This window comes from Cutaneotrichosporon oleaginosum (assembly GCF_008065305.1).
Source record: "Cutaneotrichosporon oleaginosum strain ATCC 20508 chromosome Unknown ATCC20508_contig04, whole genome shotgun sequence".
NCBI lineage: Eukaryota > Fungi > Basidiomycota > Tremellomycetes > Trichosporonales > Trichosporonaceae > Cutaneotrichosporon > Cutaneotrichosporon oleaginosum.
The window spans coordinates 1,083,594-1,110,374 of NW_027072173.1; the positions used below are offsets into that span (position 1 = coordinate 1,083,594).

A 26,781-nucleotide genomic window follows, 5' to 3' on the forward strand; every position below is an offset into this window, starting at 1 on the left:
CAAGTGGCCAAGTGCCGATAGAAGTGTCCAACACACACACGTTGAGAGAGAGCTGCACAGCCGCACATTGTGGCGTGTCGGTCTCGGAGGCCTCAAACTAGTCTCAACCCCCGTCATCATCGGATCGACCTTGCATCCTCTCTCCCGCGGGGCTCTCGGCCCTCGTCGACGGATCAGTCCTTGCCTCCCTCGCCCTTGGTGGTATTGGCCCAACACCCAACACCCAACACCCAATTCTCCACCTTACTCCCAGTTGCTCCCATCGTCACTCACCTCCTCCCTCGCTTCCCAAATCAACATTTCTCATTCCCCCATCCTCTCTCAACTACCACATTCACTTGCACTTGCATTCGCAGCCTCCTCTCTTCGTCCGACAACAACGAGCGATCGAGATCTACGCGCACTCGCACAACACCACTCCCCCTTTGTCGTCATCAGCCCATAGTCAAGCTAAGCGCAAGCTCGCTGGCTCTCCTCTGTTGACAACCCAAAGAGGACGGATCTACAGCCCTCATTCCTCCCCTCACTGTTTGCGGCCCCAATTCAGTCCGCATCCACTTGTTCGTCAGCCGCAGCCAAGACTGGATCAAGGCGCGCGACGAGTGAGTGCGCGGTGACATTCAGAGTGCTCACCACTGGCACACGAAGCGGCACTTGCTCATCACCACTTGTCCCCCCGCCCCCTAACCCCCCTCCACCTCTCCACCTTCCTCGCTCCCACACCCGGCCCATCCACCTCGCCTTGCCTCGCCTTGTGCCAACCCCTCGGCAGTCACCCCGCGCTCGGTCTCGATTCCATCATCAAGGCCCCAGATCTCATCCCGCTCGCTGCCCAGACCAGCATCACATCGCGACCCCCACATCAATCCCAACCCCCGGGCACCGCATTCAATCGCGCGTTTGTCCTGCACACCACCTCGAGTGTGACTGCCATCCGCAGGCCTCCCATCACACGTTTGCCTGCGCGCAGCATTACTGTGCCTCTCCACCTCCGAACCGCTCTCGGTGTCTCGATCCGCTCAGTCGCCACCTAGGTTGATTGCGCAACTGCCCTGGAGCACAGACCTCGGGTCTGTTCATTCCCTGTCAAGTCCTCATCGGCTCTCGCCTCTGACGCCTGGCAATCCACCTCGACCTAACACCCACCCATTCCTCCACCTCCCTTGACTCTCTCTCTCTCTCTCTCTTTCTCTCTCTCTCCGCGCCCCGCTCACGGCCATCACCTGCATCATATCGCAGGATCGCGGCACTTGTAACCCTTCCGCTCAGCCTCGCATCTCCAAGGCCCCCTCATTGGCTCACTCGCAGTGACCTGCCTTGCTTCTTTCCACCACCGCTCGGCCGCTCGGCGCAAACATACCCTCCTGGACCACTCACTTCCATCCAGAACACGCGCCTCATCCTCGCCACTTCCATCCCTTCTCCACACACTCTCTCCTTGGTTGGATGTCTGCCGCAATGGCAGCTTCATCTAACCAACAGTTCATGTTCCCACCCATGACTCCAGCCACGGCGTCAAGCACAGACCGCCTCGCATCTGGACCAAACCCTCGTCTGCCACGAGCCTCACTAGGCGACACGACGACTTCTCCCAACACTTCACCCTCCGCTGCCGCAAGAGTCCAGCGCCCTCTCATCCCAAGACTCAACACGTTTCCCGGCCAGGGCAACACCATGCCCAATACGGGTGGCGTCAACGGCGCCGGCCCTCACATGGGCCAGTACTACCCGACCGCCGCATCATCCCAACAGCCTCAGGCGCCGATGGATGCTTCTGGCCAGTCATACGTCGGCCCTACGGGTCACGAAGCGGGGGTGACACACTCATCCTCCATCGCACCCAACACCGTCGGCAACATGTCTTTCCAGCCTCTGGGCGGATATCCGCAACAGCAATCATTCAACGCCCAAGAGTACCAGCAGTTGCAGCAGCAGCAGCAGCAACAGCAACAGTACTTGGGGCAGCAGCAATACATGCACAGCACAGGTAACGTGTCAGCTTTCCCCTCAAAGGTCGACCCGTCCTCCAACGCTGCTGCCGCGCTCTGGAAATCTGGCGTGTATGGCATGGCCCAGCCACATGTGGACGGCTACGCCCAAGCCTTCGAGTACGACCAATCGGCAGGTATTTCGCAGGTGCACTGGAATCAGCAGCAGCAGCAGATGTACCCACCGACAGAGCTTTTCAGCCACATGCCCGGTCCAGTGCCACCATCAGCGCAGCATGTCGCCTCGGCCGCCGGTGGTCCACCTGGTCCCTCTTACGCTCCCATGGCGCCTCAGCGATCACTCTCCCCACCACGATCCCCCAAAGCCGCGCCCAAGAAACCACCACGCCCACCTAATGCTTGGATCCTCTACCGCTCGGAGACACTCGGCAAGATGTCCAAGGGCGAGAGGATACCACTCCTTGAGCAAGTCTTGCTCGAGTCATACGGTCCTCCCAAGTTCGCTGCTCAACCATGGCCGGTTCAAAACGAAAGCACCGAGGAGGATGACGGCACCGGCGCCAACAAGGGTCCCAAGGGCTTCCGCAAGGGCAAGAAGGGCGGCAAGGACATCAACTGGTACATGTGGATGCTCGGTCTTATCCGCTCGCCCGATGGCGGCATGCCCCAGTCCGATGTGAGCCGGATTATCAGCAACATCTGGAAGCACGAGCCAGAAGAACAGCGCCAGTACTATGACAAACTGAGCCAGATCAAGAAGGCCGAGGTGAGTCTTTTCCACGTGATCAGCGCGCGTTGATCGTGTTTCATCCACATGCTTACGCCCCCAGCACAAGGAGATGTACCCCGGCTACAAGTTCCAGCCTCAGAAGCGCGAGGACAAGCTGCGCGAGAAGCAGGAGAAGTTGAAGGAGAAGGAAGCTCGGCGACAGGAGAAGGAGGATCGCGTTCACCGTAACTGTAAGGCTGCTCGTGGCCGGACTTGTGCTCACAATAGCAGCCCTCAAGCGACGCAAGCAACGAAGATCGCCTTCCGCAGAGCTCAGCGACTATCATCCCTATCATGTGCCCGGTCACGCTCCCATTCACAAGCGCAACTCACATGGCCCGGTTCACGAGCTCGAGCATCTCGAAGTGCCCTTTGAGTGTAAGTGTCTCGGTCACAATTACGTCTGCGTCAGCTAACACCTCTGTGCAGCCTTCCGCGTTCCTCCTGGTGCCTTTGACGCAACGGCGTTCCCCAACCTCTCGGGGGAACGTGTGCCAAGCGGCTCACCTTCGACACAGGCTTCTCAAGCGCCCACAAACGGCGCCATCACCGGTCAGGGACCCTCCCCTCACCAGACGCCGCCAGCAGGGGAGGCCTTGAACCAGAACCCAATGGGGTCTGTCGAGGGAACGCGACCTGTCACGTGGATTGACGTGCAGCCCGTCGCTCCGCCTCCCCCTCAGCAGAACAACCCGTTCCCAGACCTTGCCTCCTCTTATCAGCCGGAGATGGGCACCGAGAGCCAGTACTACTTCCAGCCTCTCACGGGCTCGATCCCCGTCGACTTCCTCAACGGCCCATTCGATGAAACGGCCGACGACGAGCTCGATAACCTCGTCAAGGGTTGGGCTGAGAACGCGAGTAACATCGACGTCAATTTCAACGACCTCACGTGGGACACTCATGAGACAACCAACCCGTTGCCAACAGAATATGGCGGTGGACCGATCATGGATGCGATCAAGCAGGATTGGAACAGCTTCTTTGGAGGCGACAGTGCGGGCGCCAACGCCATGCAGTCGGGCGACTATGGCACTAACATGGCCTTCTCCTTTGGCAACATGAACCTCCCACCAGGGCCATCGCTTGCGGGCGCTCTCCCGCTGTCGCCTGTCGACACGCAGCAGCAAAGCGAGCCTCTGCCCGAGGCTAAGATCCCGGACTGGGTCGTGGGCTCCAGACCCTCGGCTTCTGGCAGCAACAATAGCTTGCCGTCGCCTTTCAACACTGGCGCTGGTTCGACCCCCTCATTCACGTTGAGCGTCGATCCGTCCTCGATGGGCTGGACTGCTGGTGGCGAGCTCATCTTTGATGACGGCACTAGCTCGGCGGCCAACGCTGGTGCCGCGCCCATGCACGCCCAGCAGCAGTCACCTCAGAGCCAGAGCCAAGGTCAGCAGAGCCGCAACCCATCTGGAGCAAGTGCGGGCCAGTACGGGCAAGCGTAGACGACACGTGCGAACGATTGAGAAGGACAAGGGTTTAGGCGGGCGGGTGGCGAGGCAGCATCCCCCAGTTTTATGGGCTTGCCTCCCGATCTCGGTGCCCCGTCGTGCAGCAAAGACTCGAAATCTGCCTGGACAGCTATCTGGGAACAGTGTGATAATCGACTGTATTGAGAGTGTATTGTAGGATGTGTCTCATTGATGTTACTGCTGCTATGCTGTGAGGAGATGACCGATCGTGTTGTTGTTGCCACCCGCCACTCACCCGTCCCACGCGACGTCATAAGGCCAAGCTTCCGCTCGGCCCCTCTTGGCTCGTCCTCCACTTGTCCATCCATCAACCTCTGCTCTTTACAATTATTCATCCACCATGGCTTGTAAGTAGTATGACACGACAGGTGTTGCTACCTGGGTGGTGCCGACTAGCCCAACGCGCTCGACCAAGCTGACAGCAGGCATCCCCATCATCTGTGAGCAGCTCAGACCGACACTGCGTGTCTCGGTCCTGGCGCGATTGACAGCAGCTAACAACAGTCGGATTCCCCACCAAGGTAAGAACATGTCCTGCGTTCGAGGTCGTGTGCGTCTATGTTCTCGCCCATCGTCTACGGCGCCGCTCTTCTCAGTCTCGGTCGCCTCGGAAGTGCGACACTGCTGGTGTCTCTCCCCATTCCTGGGGCTGCACCTTCGCTGTCGTGTCGTGAACTGAGTGCCTCTGCTTTTCTCTTGGCCGTTCATCCTTGGCTGTAAGGTCATCCACCATGAGCCCGCTTGCGCGTCGCCACCCACATCACGCACCCTTCTCGCGACGGGCGCGCGGTTGGAGTGGCAATGTCGACAATCCTCGACTGCGCGCTGCAAGTCGCTATACGGACACTGCATCGTTCCATACCTTGTGCCCGAGGCTTGGTCCTGCGCCCATCTGGAGCATGTGTTGTTCACTTGGCAACCTTTCCGCCGTCGTCCACCGTGCCCGCAGCCGGGGGGCGTTACCTCTCCTACGGTCGTGGCCGGCGATAAGCTGGATGTTGCAAAGCCGTTGGGTATAGCGGCCCTCTCTTCCGCACCCCTCTCGCCGCACTCCGCGCCCGTCCGATTTTGCGCATCTGTCTCCAACCTGCGTCTGGGAGCCGGTAGAGGGCACCCCCTACGGCAACATCCAGAGAGCCACCTGCTGCGCGATGCTGTGCGCCAAGACTGAACCGGGCGAGATGGGGACGGAGATGCCCTGACCTCCGGTGCACGCTCGCGTGGCATCCGCGTGTTTCCAGCCGTGGTGCGGGTCGTTCAGGCAGCTCTCGCCGACATGACCGCGGTGCGGAAGGCGTTGCCTTCAAGTCCGTCATGGACGCAATTCTGCCCGACACCTTGTTTCTTCGTGACGCGTGGTCACCACCTGGCTGCCAAGTCTGCTGTCATGGAGTGAGCGACGTGACGCACTGGTGGACTTGGCATGCCCGACCGATAGCGAGTGGTACATCACAATTCAAGGCCTTGAGCAGCCACGCGGCTTACGCAATCTCCTCGCGTCCCTCGATCCTGGCATGGCGCCTGGCGTCGTGCGTCCAGCGCCACCAGACGCCGGGGAATGCAATGCACTGAGGAGATGGAAGGAAGCAGCACAACGTTTCGTCCGACAAAAACTCCCCTCAACGCCCGAGATCTCGCTCGGAGCCCAGAATATCGCGCTGACCCATCAGATCAAACAGGACAATGAAGTTGGGCCTGCTCGCATCTGCCCTCACTGTCACAATGGTGGGTGATGACATGGAGCGCCACGGCGCCACCTGCTGCTGGGGCCCGGCGGGGAGTGTCGGCTAGTATGGCTGACGCGCAGCGGGCGTAGTGGGCGCCGAGTCGCGCACCTGGTTTGAGCTGTTCTGGATTCCCCTCATCCCATTCTCGAAGAAGCACATCTGGAAGTGTGGCGTGTGCCGTGAGTATACGTCCAGGCCTCCGAGATGGCATGACCCAAAGCTGACGATCTCCGCATATCTTTGGCCCCGAAACTTGCCTGGCACACCTCCTCCCCTGGCATTACTTTGCACACCGGCGTCGTCATCCTTCCCCCCCTTCCCCCTCGTGCGGCATGTTCCACCCGCGCCGTCATCACGCGATTTTCTTGGGTCGGCGCGCACAGAATGGCAAATGAAGAAGGGCGACGGCTACGACCCCCAGCCGCCTGGGCCCGGCCAGATGGGCGGCCCGCAGTTCGGCGGACACATGTCGGGCGGGTATGGGCAGTACCCTCCGCCTCCGCCCGGCATGATGGGCGGCCCGCCGAAGCACTGATTATAGTTACGGGAAGGATGAGAAGGGTGTGCGCTGCGTCGTCAGGCTAGTCACCTCTCCGTACATCCGTCCTCGACCTCACCTCCCCCGCCCTTGCCCACCCAGGCAAGATTGCAGTGCTAGGACCAAGCCAATGCGTGGTATTTTAATGATGGAGATCGCCGATCGGAGGCGTCGAGTATATGCATGTGGCGTGTTGCTCCAGACCTCCGCAGCTCCGAGATCGGCGGACGGCGCTGTCCGATACCACAAGTCGAGCAAGCACCGATGTGCATGGAAGCATGGAAGCACCGACGCTCTGACATTGGCGTCGCACGTCGTCGTGGACTGCTTACGAGACAGCAGGAACCCGAAGGGCCAAGGGCTGAGGCCGCTAGGCACAGCGGCCGCGGCCAGCGGCCAGCGGCCAGGGGGTGAGCATGTCAGTGGCCGCCGTGGCGCGGGGGCGTACAGCCGAGGATTTTACAGTACTTTCCGCCGGCGCGATTGCTGTCCCATGCCCGTCAGTTTTCAGTCCAGTTGTGGCCAGTGAGCGTGGATAAAGTTCGGCGCTTGCGATCATGCGATCAAGCCGATCATGGAAGCTCGGTGCCACTTGAGCTTGAGCCAGAGTGAATCGGCTGGCGCCAACGATGAATGCGGGGGGAATTAGCTGCTCCATCAATGCCATCAGCATGGAGCTGCAGAACCGCAGATTCGCGGCGGGCGGCGGGCGGCGGCGCGCGGCGCGCGGCTGGCGGCTGGCGGTTGGCGGTGCTCGGCTGCGTTTCCGCATGGGACGCCACGGCGCCACTGTACGCGGCGAGCTGCAGGAGAAGGGAGGATGATCAGGGCCCGACGCCCGGATCCGGGTGCAAAATGCCATTGATCATGAGCGGCCAGCCGCCAGCCGCCAGCAGCCAGCTGTGTAGCGTTTGGCTGGTACAGAAAGAAAAGAGAGCGCTGAGAATCAGAAGCCACAGGCCAGCGGCCCCTCGTGTGTAGAGTGCAGGGGTTGGCAGGCGGCTCCGTTGCAGATGTGGGAGTGGGTGAGAAGTGGGAGCGAGTACGAGAGTGAGAGTATGGGTCACAGGGGAGCGCGTACCTGAGGCGCCTAAACCCAGAGCTTAATGTCCCTGTGATTTTGTTGCGTTGCCGGCTCATCGCGCGCATGCATGCATGTTCGGCAAGGCAGAATGGCAAGGCAGAATGGGCATGGGCGACGGCACAGTGATCGGGCGGCAGGCGGGAGGACGGGTGGGCGCTGTGCGTTGGCGGGCTGCGTGCGCTGCGCCCTATGGCATGGATTTCCCGAATACTCGCAGTATCGCAGGAGGCAGGAGGCAGTGAATTGCTGGACGGTCGCACGATCGCACGAGAGCACACGCAGTCAGCAGTCAGCAGTCAGCAGTCAGGCTGTCGGTCGATTGAGAGACCAGAGAACAAAGTTGCTCGGCGTACGCGGCGTACTATGTGAGACGGCCAGGCGCGCCCACCTCTGCAATTGATGGGAGGAGGAGGAGCCGTATACGGCAAAGTGTGGCAAAAGAGCGAGTACCGCAGGGACCCAGATTGCAAGGCACACCAATGTGCCTGTTCCTCGATTTTTGTCCACGAACAGTGCTCTTTGGGAGCTTGGGAGACCTTGTCGAGCAACCCCGCAAGCAGCCCGAGCAGCCCGAGCAGCCCGAGCAACCCGAACAGCTCAGCAAGGGCCAACACGGAGAGCAAGCTCGGAGAGGCACGGATCAGCAGCACCTGTACGATCTCGCGGCGACTGCCGTTTTTTGCCATGTCGCCATGTCGCCATGTCGTCGCTTGATCGCCTGGACGACATGGTTTATCAGAGTATTCCTACCTCATGAGGGCGACGCCGCGAACTGAGATGCCGTAGAGAAACTCTACTCAGAGGTCGCGGCGGTCTACTGTACACGGCATCACGCTGGGCCGGGGTTTATTTCTTGGCTCATGAAAGAGTAGACCAGTAGAGCAGCAGTTGACAGAGTTGTCTCCCCGCTCCCCCCTGGCCACGGCATGGATTAAACCTAACCTGCGTGCTGGTTACCAACCGTCAGGCTCAACGCCGCGAGGTGCTTGGGAGCATCTGCAGACTGTGCTCTCATTCCGCCGCAGCCCCCGCCGCAGCCCCCGCCGCAGCCCCCGCCTCGGTGCACTGCGTGCAGAAAGCAGAGCCAAGACAAAACTCATCACTCTTCTGGGCCCGCTCACATCATCATCTCGCCACGCCACCTCTGATCAGCCACGCTCTAGCTCACCATTCTAGGCCGGGGTCGGCCGATCTCCACATCTATCAACATTTCTCTCTCTCTCCACTACTGCTCTTCTCCATTCTCCATCGCCATCGCCATCGCCATCGCCATCGCCATCGCCGTCTCCATCCCCATTCCCTGTCCCAACCTTTCCTCCCCCTCTCCCTCTCGGACACTCTTTCCATTCTGTTCTGACTCCTTAACTCCATCTCCGCTCCCGCCTCCGCCTCCGCCTCCGACACCTTGGCCCGGCACGCGACACCCCTCACACTCCACGCTCGTCCCTCTCCATCAACCTCCTCCCTCCCCTTTTACCCCGATCACCCAACACCTCGTTCTCCTCGCTCGGCCCGACGCACACGCTCGCCGCGCCCCACTCCGCCCCCCCTCTCCCCTATCCCCTCCACCGCCGCGCCCTACGTGCTCCTCGGCCCTCGCCCTCGCTCTCGCCCTCGCCCTCGCCTTCGAGGACGTAGGCCGAAACGCACAGACCCAAACCCCAGTTGCTCTTTGGGAGTCTCAGCGCGCGCCAAGGCACCTTGACGCTCAACGGCAACTGCACGCGGGCGATTGTCTCAGTGGAATCGATTGAATATTCCCCTGACTGCATAAGGTATAAGGCCTTGAAGCGCAGCGAAAGAGTAGCGCATTCCCCTACACGGGCTTGCTGGCTTGCGGGTTATAGTTGTTTGCCTGTCTCGGCCTTGCCGGTGTTGCTCCTGCGCACCTGCAGCCTCGGCGCCTTGCAGCATCAGAGCTAGACGCATCGACGGGTACGCCACCGAGGGCCGACGCCACCAAAAGCACTTTAGCAGCGTCGCCCGAGTTTAAGAATCACCAGAATCGCAGGATCGCTGCAAGGCACGCTACGCTAACTCGTCGCCGCCTGAGAGGGCCTGGCCTCCACCCAACCTTGCTCCTCCACCGATCCTCCTCCGGCCTCCGATCCTCATCCTCCTGCCTCTCGGCGCACTTTGCACACATCACACACTCTTTCTTTCCATCTTCATCTCCATCTCTCCCTCTTTTGATCTTCAACTCCCGTCACTCGGCGTCCATCTCCCCGTCCCCCGTCCCCCGCCGCCGCCGCCCCCTCCTCTTCCTCCTCTCCTCCTCCTCCTCCTCCTCCTCCTCCTCCTCCTCCTCCTCCTCCTCCTCCTCCTCCTCCTCCTCCTCACCTCCCTCCGTCACCCCCCTCCACTTCTCACACCTTTTCCCACACCACATCTACATCTCATCTTGGTTCATCCTCTTCTTCAACTCGTAATGCCCTGCCCCCATTGCTAATCCCTTTCGCGACCCCCCACATCACCCACCGGCACCCCAGTCCATCGACAGCGCGGTAATCCTCCGCCTCCACCTCCCAACTTTCTCCCCTTGGCGGCAACGACGTCGACGAGCGACAGCGCGCGCCCGCCGCCGCCGCTGCCGCCCACGCTACGCTCCCGTGCCTCATTCGACTACGCACTTGGCTCTTTGTTCCTTTCCACCTCTCACGTATCCCACCCCCCCGCGCGCGGCGACGGTAGGCTGACCAAGCCCAACCTCGAGCTCGACTTTGAGACGCGCGCGCGTGCGACAGCCGCTTGATCGACAGGGCTAAAAGATCTTTACAACCCCCCTTGCCTCCCGCCATTGGCACTCGTGACTCGCACGACGAGCTCTTCATCATGGCCCAACACGCTACTCTCCTCCCACCACATCACAGTGGCCACGAGCCATATCCCCAGCCTCCCCATCACATGTTGCCCGCCCCGTCTCATCACTCATTACCAGTCGCCAACGGGCCTCATCCATCACATCCATCTCATTACCCTCCTCCTCCACCTCAACAATCACACGCTTCCACAGCACCCCACTCTGTCCATTTGCCACCTGTTGGACAGCCTGCTGCTGCTCCCCGAGGCGCGGAATACTACTCCCCCAACGCCTCCTACTACCCACAAAATCACCAGCTCTCGTCCCCGCATCACATCTCGCCACCGCCACCCCCATTACCCCACAACAGCTCCTCATCGTCACCGGGCGGGGCACTACCCATGCCTGCAGCTGGTCCGTCGTCTTTGCATACTAGTCCTTCAGCGCCGGGCAGCGGGTTGGAATGGCAGCACAACGGTGACATGTCACAAGATCGGCGGCCGAGCATCCCAGCAAGATCCGACCCACGATCACAGCTGCCTTCACCAGAACCCCAAGGCCCCGTCCGCAGGGCCAGCGAAGTTCTCATGCATCAGCAAGCAGGCGCCCGTACAAGTGACAGCTACTTGGCCCGTGCCACTCACGAGCAGCTGGCGTTGCACGACCGCCCCATGGCTCGGCGACCAAGCGACATGGGCGGCGGCGCGGACGAAGACGACGGTCGCGTTGGAGTAGAGGACCCTTGTGAGTCACCCCCCTCGCCGTCGCGCGTGACATGTTGCGCACCTTACTAACTGCACTCCAGACGCAGAACGCTCGTACACAGAGCTCAAAGTCCTCGGTGACGGTTCCTTTGGCACAGTCTGGCTTTGCGATTGGCACTCGCCGGTCAAGTCGGACGTTCTGTTGTCCGCCATGCAGTGCGGGCAAGGAGCGCGCGCGGAATGGGCTGGCAAGCGTCTTGTCGCATTGAAGCGCATGAAGCGCGTATGGGAAGGAGGATGGCGTCAAGCGCGCAACCTCGGTGAATTAGCTGTAAGTGTGGTCCATCTACCACGAGCGGGCTGTTGACGACAGTCGTTGCGGAGCATCCCTCCCCACCCAGCAGTCATTCCGCTTTACGATGCCTTCATCTCCCCAAGGTCACGCGAGCTTTACTTCGTCTTCGAGTGCATGGAGGGCAATCTCTACCAGCTCACCAAATCGCGTAAGGGACGACCGCTCGCAGCTGGCCTCATCGCTAGCTGCTTCCACCAAATGGTCTCAGGCCTGCAACACGTCCACCGGCACGGATTCTTCCATCGTGACATGAAACCGGAGAACTTGCTCGTTACAACGACAGGCTTGTGCGAGTATTTGTCGACCAAAGCCGTCGAGGAAATAAACGCGCGTCGCGCGGCGGGCGACCCGGACTTCCAGCTCCAGATCATGGACGAGAAGGACCCGCGCATCCAGATGGACGTGCAGGTTATCATCAAGCTGGCCGACTTTGGTCTTGCTCGCGCGATCAACTCGAAGCCTCCGTACACCGAGTACGTTTCCACGCGATGGTATCGTGCCCCCGAAGTCCTGTTGCGTGCCACCGACTACGGCGCACCAGTGGACATGTGGGCTCTCGGCACCATTCTGGCAGAGATGATAAACCTCAAGCCCCTCTTCCCCGGTTCGAGTGAGATTGACCAGGTGTACCGCATTTGCGAAGTCCTTGGAGATCCTTCCCCCGAGTATGGGCCGGACGCGAACGGGCGCATCAATGGCGGAGGTAGATGGAACACGGGCATCAAGCTCGCGAAACGTGTTGGGTTCTCATTCCCCAAGCGCAAGCCACTGGAACTGAGAGCTCTGTTTCCGAAGGACACTCCGCGCTCGCTCATCGACTGCGTTGCCAACCTCCTGCGATACAATCCCCGATACCGCATGACCTCGGACGACTGCATGACCCACCTTTACTTTCGCGAGGTTCTGCCTCACCTTCAGCGTGTGCCGCCACTCCCGCGCATTCCCTTTGCCTGGGGACAACCGTCGCCACGGCCCACGCCAAGTGCCCAACAGCCGCCAGTCACCAACCTCAATGTTCCCAGCCGCCATCCCCCACCGTCTCACTCGCACCACGAGCCCCACGGTGCCTTCGCATCCGGCGAATTGTGCACACTACCGCCTCCGTCGACCGTGGACACGCCTGTTGGAGAGCCGCTCACGCCAAACGGTCCGGTCTCGGGAACGTACTTTACGCAACCCTACCGCCAGGATGCGGAGCAGAGGCCGTATGGCGCCTCGGCGCTCGTCCGCCAGCTGCGCGAGCTCGACCTTCCCACAGACGACCTCGCGAGCTACGGCGCACGGCGATGGTCAGAGGCAGAGCTTGTCGCAAGCCGTCAGCGGTACGCGAATTCTGTGCACGCTGGTTCAGTTCAGTCGATTCCTGACAGCGTGTCCAACCCTTCGTACAGCAACCTGAACTCGCTATCCGCCATAAGCCTCGACATGATGCAGCCCCACCAGCAGCAGCACCATCACCAACGGACTCCGGACCCGCACGTCATGGCTTATGTCCGACAGCAGGCGGCTTACCAGCAGCAAATGCAGCAGCCCGCTGTGTCACAGTCGACGCCTAACCTTGCTCCTACTGCGCCAGCTGCAGACCCGAACAGCCTGAGACAGGCCCAGTCTACCATGACCCTACCTCTTCCCTCGGCCAACCACATGCCCCCGCCGAACGCCCATATGGCCCCACCCTCCCAGGCCACCTCCAAGCTCGGTCCCCCTCCCCCCGCGCCAATCGGGAAGAAGAAGAAGTGGGGGCTGTCGTCCGTCTTCGGGGGCGCTGCTGGGAAGAATGGCACCACTTTGCCTTCGGTCGACGAGCATGCCGCTGCAACTACTTCCCTTAAGCGCACGCAATCTGGTCAGTACGCCGACGACCGCGTCACTCCCGGCGAGCAGTCACCATCAGCCATGGACCCCAAGTTGTCCAAGAAGGAGGCAGAACGGCAGTCGCGCGAGCTACTCAAGGCCAAGCGTGAGGCTGCTGAACGGGCTCAGAAGGAGAGGGCCCGCGCGGTCCTCAACAAGCGTGCCCAGTTGGTCGGAGGTCGGAAGGTCGAGATGGAGTACTCGAACATTGCGAGTGACAACATTGGCTTGACCAAGCAGGTGTCGCGTCCAGTCGCTGGTTACCCGAGTGGTTACCCCTCGTCGCAGACACTGCCGTCGGGATCTATCACATCGCTCGCATCCTTCCCCGGATCAGGCCAGTCTCCATACCTCCAGGTTGAGGATGGTATGGGTCGCAACAAGGCCCGCAAGCAGTACGAGGAGGATGATCACAGCTCGATAGGGCGCGTTTCGGCCAAGAGCCGCAGCCTTCTCAGTGTTGCCACGATGGACAGCGAGTGAGTTGAACGGCGACAGTGCCCGGCGACAATATTGATGGTAGCCCTACGGGTTCGCGTCGCAGCTTGCACAATGTGTGGCCCGAGCAGGTGTCCCAGTCTTCGCGTAGACCGCCTTCAAACACGTACAGGCCGTCTATGTCGCACTCGTCGGCATCACTCGACAACCAGCTGTCATCGCAGCTCCAACGCACCACCGTTCAGTCGGCATCTGAGTCGTCTCTGTCTCTTGGTCGCAACCCCATGCCACCCAATCGCGCCTCAATGTCTGGGCCTTCAATCCAGAACATGAACTTCCAACCCCAAGGCGCGTATGCCTATCCCGCGGGTCATGCAATGACCATTGGCGCCAGCGCTAGCCGTCGCAGTAGTCGCGCCCAGCTTCCGAGCATAGAGGATGGGCCGTCATCTCCCACACCTATAAACCCCATGTTCAAAGTTGTGAGTAGCATCTGTTGGCTCTGCTCACCCTCTAGCCGCCTGGTGTGTCCCAGCCGCACCCTGGAGACGCGGGGGCCAATGGTGGCCTGCCACCATTCTCGTCGCTAATCAACCTGACCAACCCGAATATCCAGAACCCCCCTCAGTAAATGCTTAACCATCCCCGCCTTCGGACCATGTGCTATCGTAGCCTGTGCCTGTAGCCGACTCGAGATCCACCACATCTGTTCTTTCTCTGCCATCAATATCACCCAGCATATGGCCACGGCCTCTGTATAGCATCTCGCGTCCACCGGATGCATTCCATTCCATGTGGCCGTTTTGGTTCTTCAAGCGTCGATCGAGCATACCATACCTGATTGCGTCGCCACCGATCTTGTTGTCGTCCGTACTGCACGTTGAGCTGGACGTGAGTCCAGCACCTCGGCGCCAGGCTCAGTCCAAAGTGCCCGTCTGACCGGTGCCTGCCCTCGACCTCGCCCTCGCCCTCGCCCTCGCCCTAGCCCTCGGAGTCACTGCGTGCCTTTCCCATGCTCATTAACTCGGCACCGTGCCGTGTGCCGTGGCTTACCTCCAGCTCGGAATGATCAATCCGAGGCACATGGCGACGTGTGCAGCGCCGCTGCAGATCAGCAGAGTGACTATCCTCCGCGCCGCCAATTCTCCTCGCACCAGGCGGCCCAAGCGCGCCGTCACGCGGCACGGCGCACGGCGCACAGCGCACGGCATGCACGGGCACACACGCCACCGCCACATGCCACACATGCCACACACGCCACCCACACACGCCAGATTTCGTTCCTGCACATACTCGCTCTCCATCTGTCAGCGCGCCCGTCGCCAAGCATGCGCACCTCCGCTGCTTCGTCGCTCTGCGTCCCTCTGCTCGCTCCGCATCTGCATGACTGTATCAGCCTCACTTGGATCTCGGAGGATCGGTGGTCGGACCAATGGCTGGGTGGCGATTCGAGCCTGCTAAAGCGGATGTTTGCGGCGCTGAGGGAGGTCGAGTGCGATGGCTGTGTTTCGTGATGAGGAGGAGAGCGTGGCGGGTGTGGTCTGATCCGAGGTCCACTTTGCGCGTGACTGAGTGATGACATTTTGGACCGACGTTCGACCCAGTGTGAAGTAGAAGGGTGTGGCCGAGCAGCGTAGGAGCGCCGGCTCTCGAGGGCGACGAGGGATGCGAGACTTGAGCCCCGCTTTGTCCTCCACTGTCACCGGCGCCAACGGTACCCGCCTTCCGTAGCTGCCGCTGGGCTCGTGTTCGACAAGGAGGCGCCATTTTCGACACGCAGTCTCAAGCCTGATGGGTTGCCATACCTTACTGTAGACATGGATGCAACCCTGTCCCCATGAGGCCCACGTTGCTCCAACTACACTGCACATACGTTTTCCGAGTCTCTGTTGGTCGTCCCAGTCCCTCCAGAGCTGCGGTGGCTGGTGGCCCTGCCACTAAAGCTGGTATGTGTTGCACGAGACACTGATGACAACTGATAACAGCTAATGACAACCCTCGCCCTCGTGGCTCTTTTCGCGCCGGATTGTTGGCTTTCGCACTCACGAGTGTACTCCGTCTCGTGGCCTCCCCACTTTGTCACCCGCAGGTCTAGCTCTCTCCCCATACTGAGACCATACTGAGACGGCGTGGATCGATCGTTTTCGCGGGTGCCCAAGCAACTGCAACAGGTCAGGTTTTCGGGCAGTTTCATGGATTGCGCCACTGTGGCCGCCCTCTGGCCCCCCGTCGGGATGCCGAGACCAACGACATCTCTCTCTACCTCCTTCCCGCGTCCAGGCCACCTCATAGGTGTTTGGCATGCTTCCAAGATGACAGGTAGTCCAGCAGGCAGGTGGGCAGCAGTCGTCGCGGGAGAGGCTGGGAAGCGGAGGCTCCGCGGGATCTAGCGTGGTCGCACTGACCAGTGTGCAAGGATACGCGGAGCTACTCTCAGGCAAGTGCTCTGCTTCCTGGTGGGGCCGTAGGGTCATCCTCCCTAAGTCCTGATTAAGACGTCCAGCACACGCCTGCACTAGTGGGGCCGCGGTCATAATGTTTACGATAACCAGGACTTCCCATTGCGCTTAGTCCCGACGCGCTCTGCCTGAGCGCTCACCTTTGTTGCGTACTTCGAGACGGAAGGGAGCAGCTCACCTCAGGCTCGCCGTCCTTAGCGTCGATGCATGACTGCAACATACCCGCTGGCCTGAGTACAGTATCAGCTCGCGTCGACGTTACTGTCGTTTGCTACAGGCTTCACGGAGAGCAACTGTGTCGTATCATCCATCGCACTCTTGATCTTCTGCACTGCTCTGTCAAACAACGAGATCGTAGAGGGTAGGAAGACTGTGTCGCTGCTTTGCATGTTCGCACCATCTAGTCCAACATGAGGGAGTGGGTTGATTTTCAGTTCCCGGACGACGAAGTGCCTGGGGCACTTGGGTTGGGGTGCGACTTGCTCTCACTCGCCTCAGGATGCAAAAGCCAGCCGTTCGTCTGTCCTCTGACAGCCAGGCAACTGCATCTGCAAATGGGAGATCACCTCCCATTAGGACAGCTGGTTAGCCTTGTTAGTCAGAGATCCCCCCTGCCCACACCCCTCACTGCCAATCCGTACATTGCACACTCTACCCACTCTACGTGCTCACAGCAATGTTGCCAGCGTCGCCGCCGCCAGTTCCCTCGCCCACGCCGATCTGCTCCTCCTTCGTGCCGCCCAACTCGAGCTTCTGGAGCAGCTCGTCGAGCTCGCCCGCACCATAAATCTTGGCCAGCGGCTGCTTGCTCCCCGGCACGAGCGTCATGGTCGCGAACTCGACTTCCATTAGCACTCGGCAGCACAAGTAACCCACGCTTCTCGCTGCTGAGCTTCGTAGAGTCCATCGTCTTGGCCATCGTCTTCAGGCACAAGCTCTTGGCCTCCTCGAGCGTAATGTCGTCCTTGTAGTCCTGCTTCAGGAGCGAGGCAGCGCTCGAGTGGTTCGCACCGATGCACGTCGCCTTCCACCCCGAGTAGTTGCCCGACGGGTCAGACTGATACAGCTGGAAACCGTACAGAGGGTCCCAACCGACATACAGGAGCGAGACACCGAATGGACGCAGACCTGGGGTCAGTCGAGGCCCATAATACTCCAACCGCAGACGTACCGCCGAACTGGGTGTAGCCCTGCTTCATGTCACATAGGCGCTGCACGAGCATCTCGACTGGGATGTCCTCATCGTAGGTAAACAGATGGCGTTGTGCCGAGTTGCGCGCAAAGTTCACCAGCGAGTTTGCGTCAGAGGTGATACCAGCGAGGCCAGCAAGGATGTTGCTGCGGTTAGCGAGGCGGATCGGAAAGCCAGCTCACTTGTTGAGGAGGAAGATCTTCTCGCCACCACCGCCCATCCACGCCTCCGAGCCTTCTCCGCCCTTCCCGGAGCCTCCGGGAGCGAGGGACAGGTCAAGGAGCTTGCCAGTGACCTTCTGCGAGGGTGTCAGCGAATTTCCTGGCACTCAGCAGAGATAAGCGCACCTTCTCCGCGGCAAGGGCGATACCCTCCTTCGAGAGCACAGCAAGAACGGTACCCGCATGGGAGATGGCCTCCATGGCATACTCGACTGTGGGTTAGACGTCTTCATCTGTTGTCGTTGCTGGCAACGTACCCTGGAACAACCGCCCTGCGACGTTAGCACCGTCTTCAGACTGCCTGCTAGCCGATTACTCACCTTCTGGGGAGAAGATTGTTGTCCGGCCTGTTCAAGTTAGCAGAAGCCCACGCAGCACGGGCCATATACACACTGTCGTAACGGCGCGCCTGCGGTCAGCTGAGGTGTGCAATGCGGCAGCTCACCATTGTGCAAGAGTCCTAAGGGGGAAAGGGAAGAAGAGAGGTGGGGAGTGTTCAGTACCGACGCGTCTCCTCTCTGTCTTGCCGAGAGCGAGTGAAGGAGTGTCGCGAACGTTGGTGGTGGACGTGAGTGACTGCACTGGACGAGGTTGTCGAGCTGAAGCGACGATGACGGTTGCAACGCGCGTCTCCACCCCCGATAGCCACGTCATTTATGTACTCACGTGGCTGATATCACCTCGGAGATAGGACAATCTCCATCGGCATCCTGGTCATCCGCGCCGGTGGAGGTCAGGCACGGTGTCCTCCGCGTCGCCAAGGAAGGCGGAACTGACTCCGAACCATCAGCGGTCCACACAACCGCATTCATGTCCTAGGATGTCGATACGACCAGAGGAAGCCGAGGCGTACGAGCTGCCTGAGCTCGAAAGGTCGCCAAAGCTCGACGCTTTGGACGAGGATGCGGAACAGCTGCCCCTCTTGGACGAGGACAAGCGGTCGTCGGTCGACTCGGACGACTCGGGGCTCGGCTTCGTCCAGGCCGCGCACGAGGACGAGCTCGTTGGCGCGACTGACGTCGAGGCGCTCATAGCGAGGGTGAGGCTTCGAGAGACCGAGCTGACCCAGTCCGTGCCGTCCACCGACGATCCAACGCTCCCAACACTCACCCTGCGAGTCATAGTGTTGGGGTGCTTCTTCTGCGTCATGGGCGCGGCGGCCTCGACAGTGTTCTACTTCAAGAGTAACGCGCCAAGCTTCTCCAGCTACTTTGTCATCCTGGCCACATATCCGCTGGGTCATGCGCTCGCGAGTGAGCGTCTCATCTCTCGACACAAGACTGTGTTCGGCGTCGACCTGAACCCGGGGCCTTTCAGTGTCAAGGAGGCGATTCTCATCAGGTCAGTTGGATTTTAGGCGGGCAAGCTCACACCAGCGTCTTGTCTTCATCTGGCGCCATGTCTGCTTATGCAGCGGACATCCTCGCCATGCTCGACCTCTACTACAAGGCGCCGCTCGCAACAATCCCCTCAATCATCCTCCTTCTGACAACGCAGTGCATCGGCTTCGGCCTCGCTGGTGAGATGGAGGACAATAGAGTCCAGCTGATTCCAGGTATGCTCTACAACCTGCTCGTAGCGCGCCCCGCAATGTACTGGCCTTCGACACTGGTCGTTGTGCAGTTGTTTACCACACTATACGACACTGCCGCCACGAACAAGGCCGCACGCTCACTCACAAAGCGGCGGCTCCACGTCTTCCTCGCCGTCTTCATCTTCACCTTCCTCTGGCAGTTTCTGCCGTTCCTGTTCTTCCCGATGCTCACGTCCGTGGCTGTACTCTGCCTCATCAACAACGAGAACTGGTGGATGCGGACATTCGGCGGCGCGTATACCGGCCTCGGAATGCTCGACTTCAGCTTTGATTGGTCGAGCATCGGCACGTCCGGGCCGCTCTTCACGCCGCCGTGGGCGCTGGCGAACTGGTTTGCGGGACTGATTGCAATGATTTGGGTGGTGAGATGCTGAGCGTGGCCGCGCTTACGACAGATTGTTCCGCTCATGCTCTTTACCAATTTCTGGTGAGCTGGCTGGCGCAGAACTAGCTGACAGGCAGGAACGCGCGCGAGTTTCCCTCACCGCTGTCATCTGGGCTATATAACGCGACCTACCACCAGTAAGCCCTCTGTCGGGCTACACTGACGTTCAGCTTTGACGTTCCGAGCGTACTCAACCCAGACCTCTCCTTCAACGACGCAGCGTGGGACGGCGCCGCGCCGCTACTACTCACCCCGTACTTGTGAGCTATGGATCACGGCGCACCAGCTTACTCAGTGCCGTCACGTACGGCCTGTCATTTGCCGCACTTTCGAGCATCATAATGCACGTGTGGATCTGGCATCGCGACGAGATCAAGGAGGGTAGGGACGCTCCGCCACACATCAGCTCACGTCAGCGCTCACCAACCGCGCACCGCTGACTGACGTGCACAAGTGAGGCAAAGGGGTCCTGGCCATGCTAATTACAGTACACTCATGCGCAACTACCTCCCTGTCCCGCAGTGGTGGTATATAACCATGCTCGCCGTCAACTTTGTGGCCGCTGGTGAGCGGATTAGATGGTGACACACTCTAATGTCAGTCCTCATGGTCATGACAGCACCTCTGCAAACGCCGATCTGGGCGCTGGTCTTGTCCCTTGCCATTGCCACGGTATGAGACATTGTGTGTCGTATCTGACTCAAAGGTTTTCCTCGTTCCTATTGGTGTCGTGGCGGCTGTGTCCAACACGCAGATCGGTCTGGTGGGTCGTCCCTCGTGTGCAATGACTGACTGCAGAACGTCATAACGGAACTGTGAGACGCGTACCTGTACCACACTGACCCCTCCAGCGTCGCCGGCTTCTTGATGCCGGGCAAACCGATCGGCAAGTATGTGCCTCATCGCTTCACCGCTGACTTATCAGCGTGACATTTAAGTGCTTCGGATGTGAGGTAATAATTCGACGTCACAACTCACGCACCAGATATGGCCATGTCACAAGCCCTGCAGCTTATCACGGACCTGAAACTTGGCTGGTACACATCGATTCCGCCCCGTGAGATGTTCGCCGTTCAGACGATCGGAACGGTCTTGGGCGCGCTGACAAACTGTGAGCAGTAGTTTCCACAGATGAGACTAACTCGCCCCAGACGTGACACTCCAATCTGTCCTCTCGTCTAAGCGCCCGTTCCTCGATGGTACGACGCCGGACCCAACTGGACAGTGGACCGGGCGTCGGCCCGGTATCTTCTACTCGGCCAGTATCATCTGGGGCGCAGTGTCGCCGCGTCGCTTCTTCGCAGGCAAGTACTGGGTGCTGTACTTGGGCTTCCCGTTCGGCGCGCTTATGCCCTCCCTGCTGTGGCTGGCGCACAAGCGGTGGCCGCACATGAAGATCAACAAGGTGAGTTTGCAGTCCAAGTTGGACTGACACCGACAGGTTTGCGTGCCAGTCATGTTGTCGGCCGCTATCCTACTGCCCGAGTATCCGTCGAATATCATCCTGACAGGCGGCCTCACTGCCTTCGCCGTCAACGGCTGGATTGCGAAGCAATACCCCAAACTACACGGCCAATTTGTGTACGTGATCAGCTCTGGCCTGGACGCGGGGACGTCGATTACTGCTTTGGCGATCTACTTTTTGTTCAGCGTCTTGACGCAGTGGACAGCGCCGAGGTGGTATGGCAACTCTGCGGTTGACAGTGAACATTGCAAGCCTGGCAGTTGATAACTGTTGTATTGGTATCAAAGCGGTTTCTGTATGAACCCCAGAAAGAGTTTGTGGCAGCGTGGCAGTGCCTGTTTGGCGTACGTATGTATGTAGGTAGGTGTTTGTGAGTGAGTTGGAGGGGTTTTAGGATGATGATGAATGCCGAGCCAAAGTATGAGGGAGCCAAGCGATTGCAAGCGAGAGGACTGAGATGATTGAGAGGTGGTGGCGCGTGGTTTGTGGCTTGAAACGGAGCTAGTGCGCGGTGGGTTGCCCTCGATCCCTCGAATTGCTTCCATCCATGCACCCACCTGGCCACCTGGCCACTGGCCACCCGGCACCCGGGGGACCCGAGGCGTCATTTCTGCCCCGCTCTTGACGCGTCCCTCCACCCCAGCGACGCAGGCATCCCAACGGAAGACCCTTTCAGCTTTGAGGGTGACCCTATCCTTCTCTCCCTTCTAACTGCACTCCCCTTCAAGCGCTCGTTGCTGTCGACACTGTCTCCGTCTCTCTCCAGTGGTCCATGGATCTCTGGCTGGCGCCTCTCGGCTTGAGATTCCCTTTCACGCACCGACACTCGTCCACACCATCATCCACCTCGCCCTCACTCCCTCTCTCTTTCTCTCTCTCTATATCCTCTCTCTAGACTCCGCCGTCCCGCACCATCTCAAATCACTACACTATCAACGCTCCCTTCCACCCATCATCACTTTGATACCCCGACAACGCCAGCTTGACATTGACCTGCCCGCCCCGCCCCGCCCCGCCCCGCCGCACTTCAACTCTTTACGACATCTCAGATACTCCATCTGTCACGTTGGTCACCGTCACCTGTCTTACCACCGCCGCCCTCCAACCGCCCCCCAAGGCCCCCTACCCAGCACCCAGCACACCTAGGGAGCAAGTCACCGCGCACACCGCACAGTTCTTGCCCTCCTCTCCAAATCCCCCGCAATCACTCCTCCCCTCTTCTCAGACTCTCTCTCTCACTCCCTCTTGTGTACTGTGCACTGTACGCATTGTACGCAACGTACGCACAGTGATACACCTGCTAAACTGACAGTGTCGTCCACCACTGTCATTCGAACGAACGGGCCCTTTTCCAACTTGGCCCTGCAAGTGCACGCTGCACGCCTCGCCTCGCACGACGCACGCTTCCATCCTCGTTTCACTCGTATACATCCTCACCAACACCCACCTCGTCCCACTTTAACAATCCTCGACGACCTCATCACTTCCTCTCCGCGCTCTACGCCTAGCGCCCCTCACAACCTCCTCCCACTCGCACTCGACTCCTCAGCACAACTCGCTCGCGCAATCTCGCCAGTCGACAACGCCCCATCCCCTTCTCCCCTTATCCCCGTCGTCAACTCACTACACCAGGCGACCCCCACCTAGCCCACTTGAACGGCATCCCTCACAAGCACATCGCGCGCTTCCCGCTTAGCAATCGCAATCACGCACCGCGCAGATTGAATAGGCCTTTGACGACGACGCACTCACCTCGCGTCGCCGTGGCTGCGCATCGTGTACGACGCCATGTCGGCCATTTCGGAGGAGGAGCTCGAAAGGGAGGTCCGCACACTCAAGTACGTGGATACTTCCCCAATAACCCTTTACATCCCTTCCTCCTCCTCCTCCTCCTCCTCCTCCTCCTCCTCCTCTCCCTCTCCCTCCTCCCCCTCCACCTTGCTTCTTCGAGGGTCCCCGACCTTGCTCACTAGCTCGCAAGACCTCGTTCCATCGCAGATTGTGGTCCCACACCGGCAGCCCACCACCACTACCACTACTACCACCACCACCACCACCACCACCACCATTACCTTGACGACACCGCTGACATACAGGCACCTGCGACGCCGTTCAGCGACGGGGACAGGCCCAGGCGAGCTCCCCGTGGATCCCGATCTTCCCCCACAAGACTCGTTCCATCATGGATCAGACGCCAAGCATTACTCCTCCAACGACGACGTGACGCTTAGTCTCGACGCTGACTCGGGACTGTTTTGGGTGCCAGCGCATCTTCACCCAGAATTAGCCCCAGGCGAGTTCCGCAACTTTCTCAAGTCGCACACCGTTGACCCGGATGCGGAGGGCAGTGACACCAACGAGGCGACGTTGGCGCGTAGCCCCTCGTGGCTCGCACGGAGTCGGTCAATGTCAGGCAGCCTGAACAGGAAAAAGTCGATGCTGTCCAAGCAGTACACGCCCAGACCCGGCGACAATGTTGAGGCGGAGCGCGCCCCCGTCAGGCGAGGCTCACTCGCGCGTAACAACGAGCAAGGCCCCACTCTCCGCGATTTGCAAAAGCTCGAGGAGCTCGTCGACGACCCGGAGTTTACGCAAAATCCGGAGAAGATGCGCGAAGTTCTGCGGCGAAGCTTGAGCCAGCGGATGCAGCCTGGGCGTGAGTGTCCTGTGCGCCTGCCCCGTGCAGATGTGCTAACGCCCAACAGTGAATGAAACTACTCAAGGTGATGGCGAGACTGATGCTCCCCTCGTCCCGCCTCGCCCGGGTTCCATTATCCGTCGCACGGCGAGGACTAAGATCCGGAAGGGGCCAAACGATGGCAGCAGGCGCTTCTCATCAGGGCGGCGCCAGCGCCTCACTTCGCCGAGCCAGCAGCACATTCGGGGCGAGTCTTCCTCTATGGAAGATGGGGATCGTCGCAGCGATGAACGGCGCAGCGACGAGACGAGCGAGGAGGCCAGCGAGACATTCCATCAGCCCACACCTCTCGCAGCCGGACCAGTCCCTGCTTCAGACGACTCGGCAGACGAAGCGCTCATCGTGGATGCCTACGCGCGTGAATCGGTGGTAGAGCTATATGGCGAAAGCAGGTCGCCGAGCCCCGACGATCCTGCGCAGCCGGCTTCACAGCACGGCAGGCAACGTCCCTACCTCTCACCTATCACCACTGGCAAGCCTGCCGAGTTGCCGGGCGCACCAGAGGATGATCTTAGGCCTAAGCAACAAGACGCAGACCTGAGTGCTGCCCTCCACGCTGTCACCTTGTTGCCACCGTCAGGCTCCTCGGAAGACATCTTTCAGGCGCGCCCCGACTCCTTCGTTGACAACTACGTGGACGCATACACCGGAGATGAGGCGTATCGGGCGTATCTCGAGGAGGAAGAAGAAGAAGGGCCCCCCGCCCCTGTACTGCCGTCAAAGTCAGCTGTCGCGCAACAGCCGCAGCAGCCGCAGCCGACTGCCCAGCAAGCTTTCCCGCCTGGAATGGCGCCACCATTGCAGACTTTCCCTTCTGGTGCGTCGACCTCTGGTCAACAGCGGCCAGCGCCTCCAACACTCGTCATCGAGCGACCGCCCCTGGCCCGCACAGACTCGAACACATCGGCGATGTCGTCTACATCTTCGATTGCAACCACGGCGACTACGGCATCGACCTCCACTACTCCATCCCATCCTCATCACGCCCGGGAGAAGGAGAAGGAGAAGGGACGGAAGGGTTTGTTTGGCAAGAAGCAACACAAGGATAGGGAGAAGGACAAGCCGAAGAAGGAGAAGGACGGACTCTTCGGTGGGTTGTTTGGAGGCTCGAAGAAGAAGCAAGAGGAGGCGTCGTCCGTGTCCAACTTCGCCACGGCCGGCCCCGCTGCAGCCGCGGCTCTGCTTGGCACGTCAAAGTCGGCCAAGTCGCTCCAGCCCTCGGGCGCTTCGTCGCCCACGTCGCCCGGCTTCTCGAACTTTGCCCGCTACCCGATTCATGTCGAGCGCGCTGTCTACCGCCTCAGCCACATCAAGCTGGCGAACGCGCGCCGTCCCCTGATCGAGCAAGTGCTCATCTCCAACCTTATGTTCTGGTATCTAGGCGTCATCGGCAGAGCTGCAGGGCCCGCAGAGGATTCTAAACCCGGCACAGTCAACGGCTTGGACAAGGACCGCAGCGAATCGCAGCGGACCCCTCCCCCCAAGGGCACGCCGCCCCAGTCGCCAGACTCTGGTCAGTTTGAGGATAAGAGCGGACATCTGCGCTCTCAGTCACCTACGGCACAGCAACAGACGCGGCGAGAGGAACAGCAGCAAGAGTTGTCGCCTCCGCCGTCGCCATCGCCACCCCCAGCGCGCAAGACGGGGCTCGTGAAACCAGAACGGAGTAGAAACGCCAACAATAGCGAGGCAGCGTATCGCGCCCCACAGTACGGAGTGCAGAACGCGCAAGTTGAGCACGAAGTGCGGTCTGCGCAACACAAACCGGCTCCGCAGCCTCAGTCGCAGCCCCCGCCCCCCCATCGGACCGCTTCGCCACCTCAGCAGCGAGAACCACCGCAGCAACAGCAGCCTCACACGCCATACCAACAAGCTCCGGCGCCCGCCCCTCGCTCGTCATCCATTCCTTCCAATCCTCAGCGCACTCGATCGCCTCCTTCTCCTGCTCACCAGCATCAGCAGCCTCGTCCCGAGTATCCGCCAGGAGTCGCGCCACCCCGACCCCAGCAGTTTGCCCCAGGTGGCGGCCGACCTCTCTCACAGCAGCCCGAACGACGCCCTCAGCACCCTCCAGGCGCCCAACCTGCTTGTCCGCAGCAACCCGGGATACGCCCACCTCCTCAGCAGCAGCACCAGGGATTGCAGCCCTCGGTGAATGGCTCGATGAGATTGGACAGGCCAATGTACGCGCCTTACCCCGGTGGCGGCGGGGGCGGAGGAGGAGCAGGTGCTGTTGGTGGTGGCGGACCTCCTCAGCGCAACCACAGCAACGGCGGCGGCCAGCCTGGCTCTGTCTATCAGTACCCACAGCAGTACTCGCGTCCTGGACACCACGGACCGCAACCGGGTCAGATATTCACGGCGCAACCAGGCCAGATATTCCATCACCCACAGTACCAAGCTCCGCAGCAGCGTCCACCTGGAGGCGCTGCCGTGCCAGCGCAGAATTGGGGTGAGCCTCAGCGGTTGCCGCCGGGGCAGCAAGGGCCAGCCCTGGCACAGACGCCACCTAGACGCACGTCATCCAATGCTTCCGCGGACGCGTACGGGCGACAGGGATACCAGCAGAGCGGGCAGACGTCGCCTACCAACGGAGGGTTCTACTCTCAGCAGCGCCCGCCCGGCCAATACCAGCAATACCCATCTGGCCAACCGCGGGCTCAGCCTGTGCCATCAGGCCAGTATCCTCACCACCGCTAAGTGTTCTACACGGCGAGGTCCATGGACATTATTGCGGACCGAGCCTACGTGTCGCTTCCGCCGCATTCCGTACTATCATGCTCTAGCATCCATCACACTCATTGACAGAGAGAGAGGTTGGGAGACGGCGGTTGGCCGGATATATAGGTCAGAGATGACAGGCTTTGTACCATTGTGAGTGGGCATCATGTACGACTACGACTTGGCCTTGCGCCTCTGCAAACTTGGGGAGTAGTACGCAAATGGTATAGCATAAGCAGGTGATGTCTGCACCCCTCCCTGCATCGCCGACTGCGAGATCGACAATATGCGCGAGCGCCGGAGAGGTGCAGCTTTCGCTGCTATCGGCACACTTAGTTGACATCCTCGCGTGT

At 60.3% G+C, this 26,781-nt stretch overlaps 7 protein-coding genes across 7 annotated transcripts; 5 read left to right on the top strand and 2 right to left on the bottom strand.

The window, feature by feature from the left end:
• Positions 1-1,674: 1,674 nt before the first annotated feature.
• COLE_04888 (uncharacterized protein) lies at positions 1,675-4,166 on the top strand (the record flags this gene model as incomplete). The annotated part of the gene is made up of 4 exons (XM_018425672.1): positions 1,675-2,715; positions 2,780-2,909; positions 2,947-3,096; positions 3,148-4,166. 4 exons carry the CDS (start codon positions 1,675-1,677, stop codon positions 4,164-4,166), a joined length of 2,340 nt encoding a protein of 779 aa, XP_018274802.1.
• Positions 4,167-5,707: 1,541 nt separating this feature from the next.
• On the top strand, positions 5,708-6,455 carry COLE_04889 (uncharacterized protein; the record flags this gene model as incomplete). Its single annotated transcript, XM_018424710.2, has 3 exons — positions 5,708-5,918; positions 6,001-6,099; positions 6,304-6,455. The coding sequence occupies 3 exons, from the start codon at positions 5,708-5,710 to the stop codon at positions 6,453-6,455; spliced, it is 462 nt and encodes a 153-aa protein (XP_018274803.2).
• Positions 6,456-9,938: 3,483 nt separating this feature from the next.
• COLE_04890 (uncharacterized protein) lies at positions 9,939-10,376 on the bottom strand (the record flags this gene model as incomplete). Its single annotated transcript, XM_018419636.2, has 1 exon — positions 9,939-10,376. The coding sequence occupies one exon, from the start codon at positions 10,374-10,376 to the stop codon at positions 9,939-9,941; it is 438 nt and encodes a 145-aa protein (XP_018276814.1).
• Positions 10,377-11,013: 637 nt separating this feature from the next.
• On the top strand, positions 11,014-14,324 carry COLE_04891 (uncharacterized protein; the record flags this gene model as incomplete). The annotated part of the gene is made up of 5 exons (XM_018425528.1): positions 11,014-11,086; positions 11,148-11,377; positions 11,420-13,734; positions 13,779-14,175; positions 14,211-14,324. The coding sequence occupies 5 exons, from the start codon at positions 11,014-11,016 to the stop codon at positions 14,322-14,324; spliced, it is 3,129 nt and encodes a 1,042-aa protein (XP_018276813.1).
• A 2,488-nt stretch (positions 14,325-16,812) lies between these two features.
• Positions 16,813-17,766, bottom strand: COLE_04892 (uncharacterized protein; the record flags this gene model as incomplete). Its single annotated transcript, XM_018425825.2, has 5 exons — positions 16,813-16,994; positions 17,029-17,280; positions 17,324-17,490; positions 17,527-17,642; positions 17,692-17,766. The coding sequence occupies 5 exons, from the start codon at positions 17,764-17,766 to the stop codon at positions 16,813-16,815; spliced, it is 792 nt and encodes a 263-aa protein (XP_018276812.2).
• A 619-nt stretch (positions 17,767-18,385) lies between these two features.
• Positions 18,386-21,273, top strand: COLE_04893 (uncharacterized protein; the record flags this gene model as incomplete). Its single annotated transcript, XM_018423969.2, has 18 exons — positions 18,386-18,604; positions 18,635-18,906; positions 18,942-19,084; positions 19,121-19,521; positions 19,555-19,586; positions 19,622-19,681; positions 19,715-19,804; positions 19,840-19,925; positions 19,961-19,997; positions 20,033-20,109; positions 20,146-20,216; positions 20,251-20,307; positions 20,343-20,359; positions 20,396-20,434; positions 20,470-20,492; positions 20,530-20,655; positions 20,696-20,949; positions 20,986-21,273. 18 exons carry the CDS (start codon positions 18,386-18,388, stop codon positions 21,271-21,273), a joined length of 2,292 nt encoding a protein of 763 aa, XP_018276811.1.
• Positions 21,274-22,797: 1,524 nt separating this feature from the next.
• COLE_04894 (uncharacterized protein) lies at positions 22,798-26,407 on the top strand (the record flags this gene model as incomplete). The annotated part of the gene is made up of 3 exons (XM_018419635.2): positions 22,798-22,847; positions 23,106-23,665; positions 23,715-26,407. 3 exons carry the CDS (start codon positions 22,798-22,800, stop codon positions 26,405-26,407), a joined length of 3,303 nt encoding a protein of 1,100 aa, XP_018276810.1.
• Between the last annotated feature and the right edge of the window lie 374 nt (positions 26,408-26,781).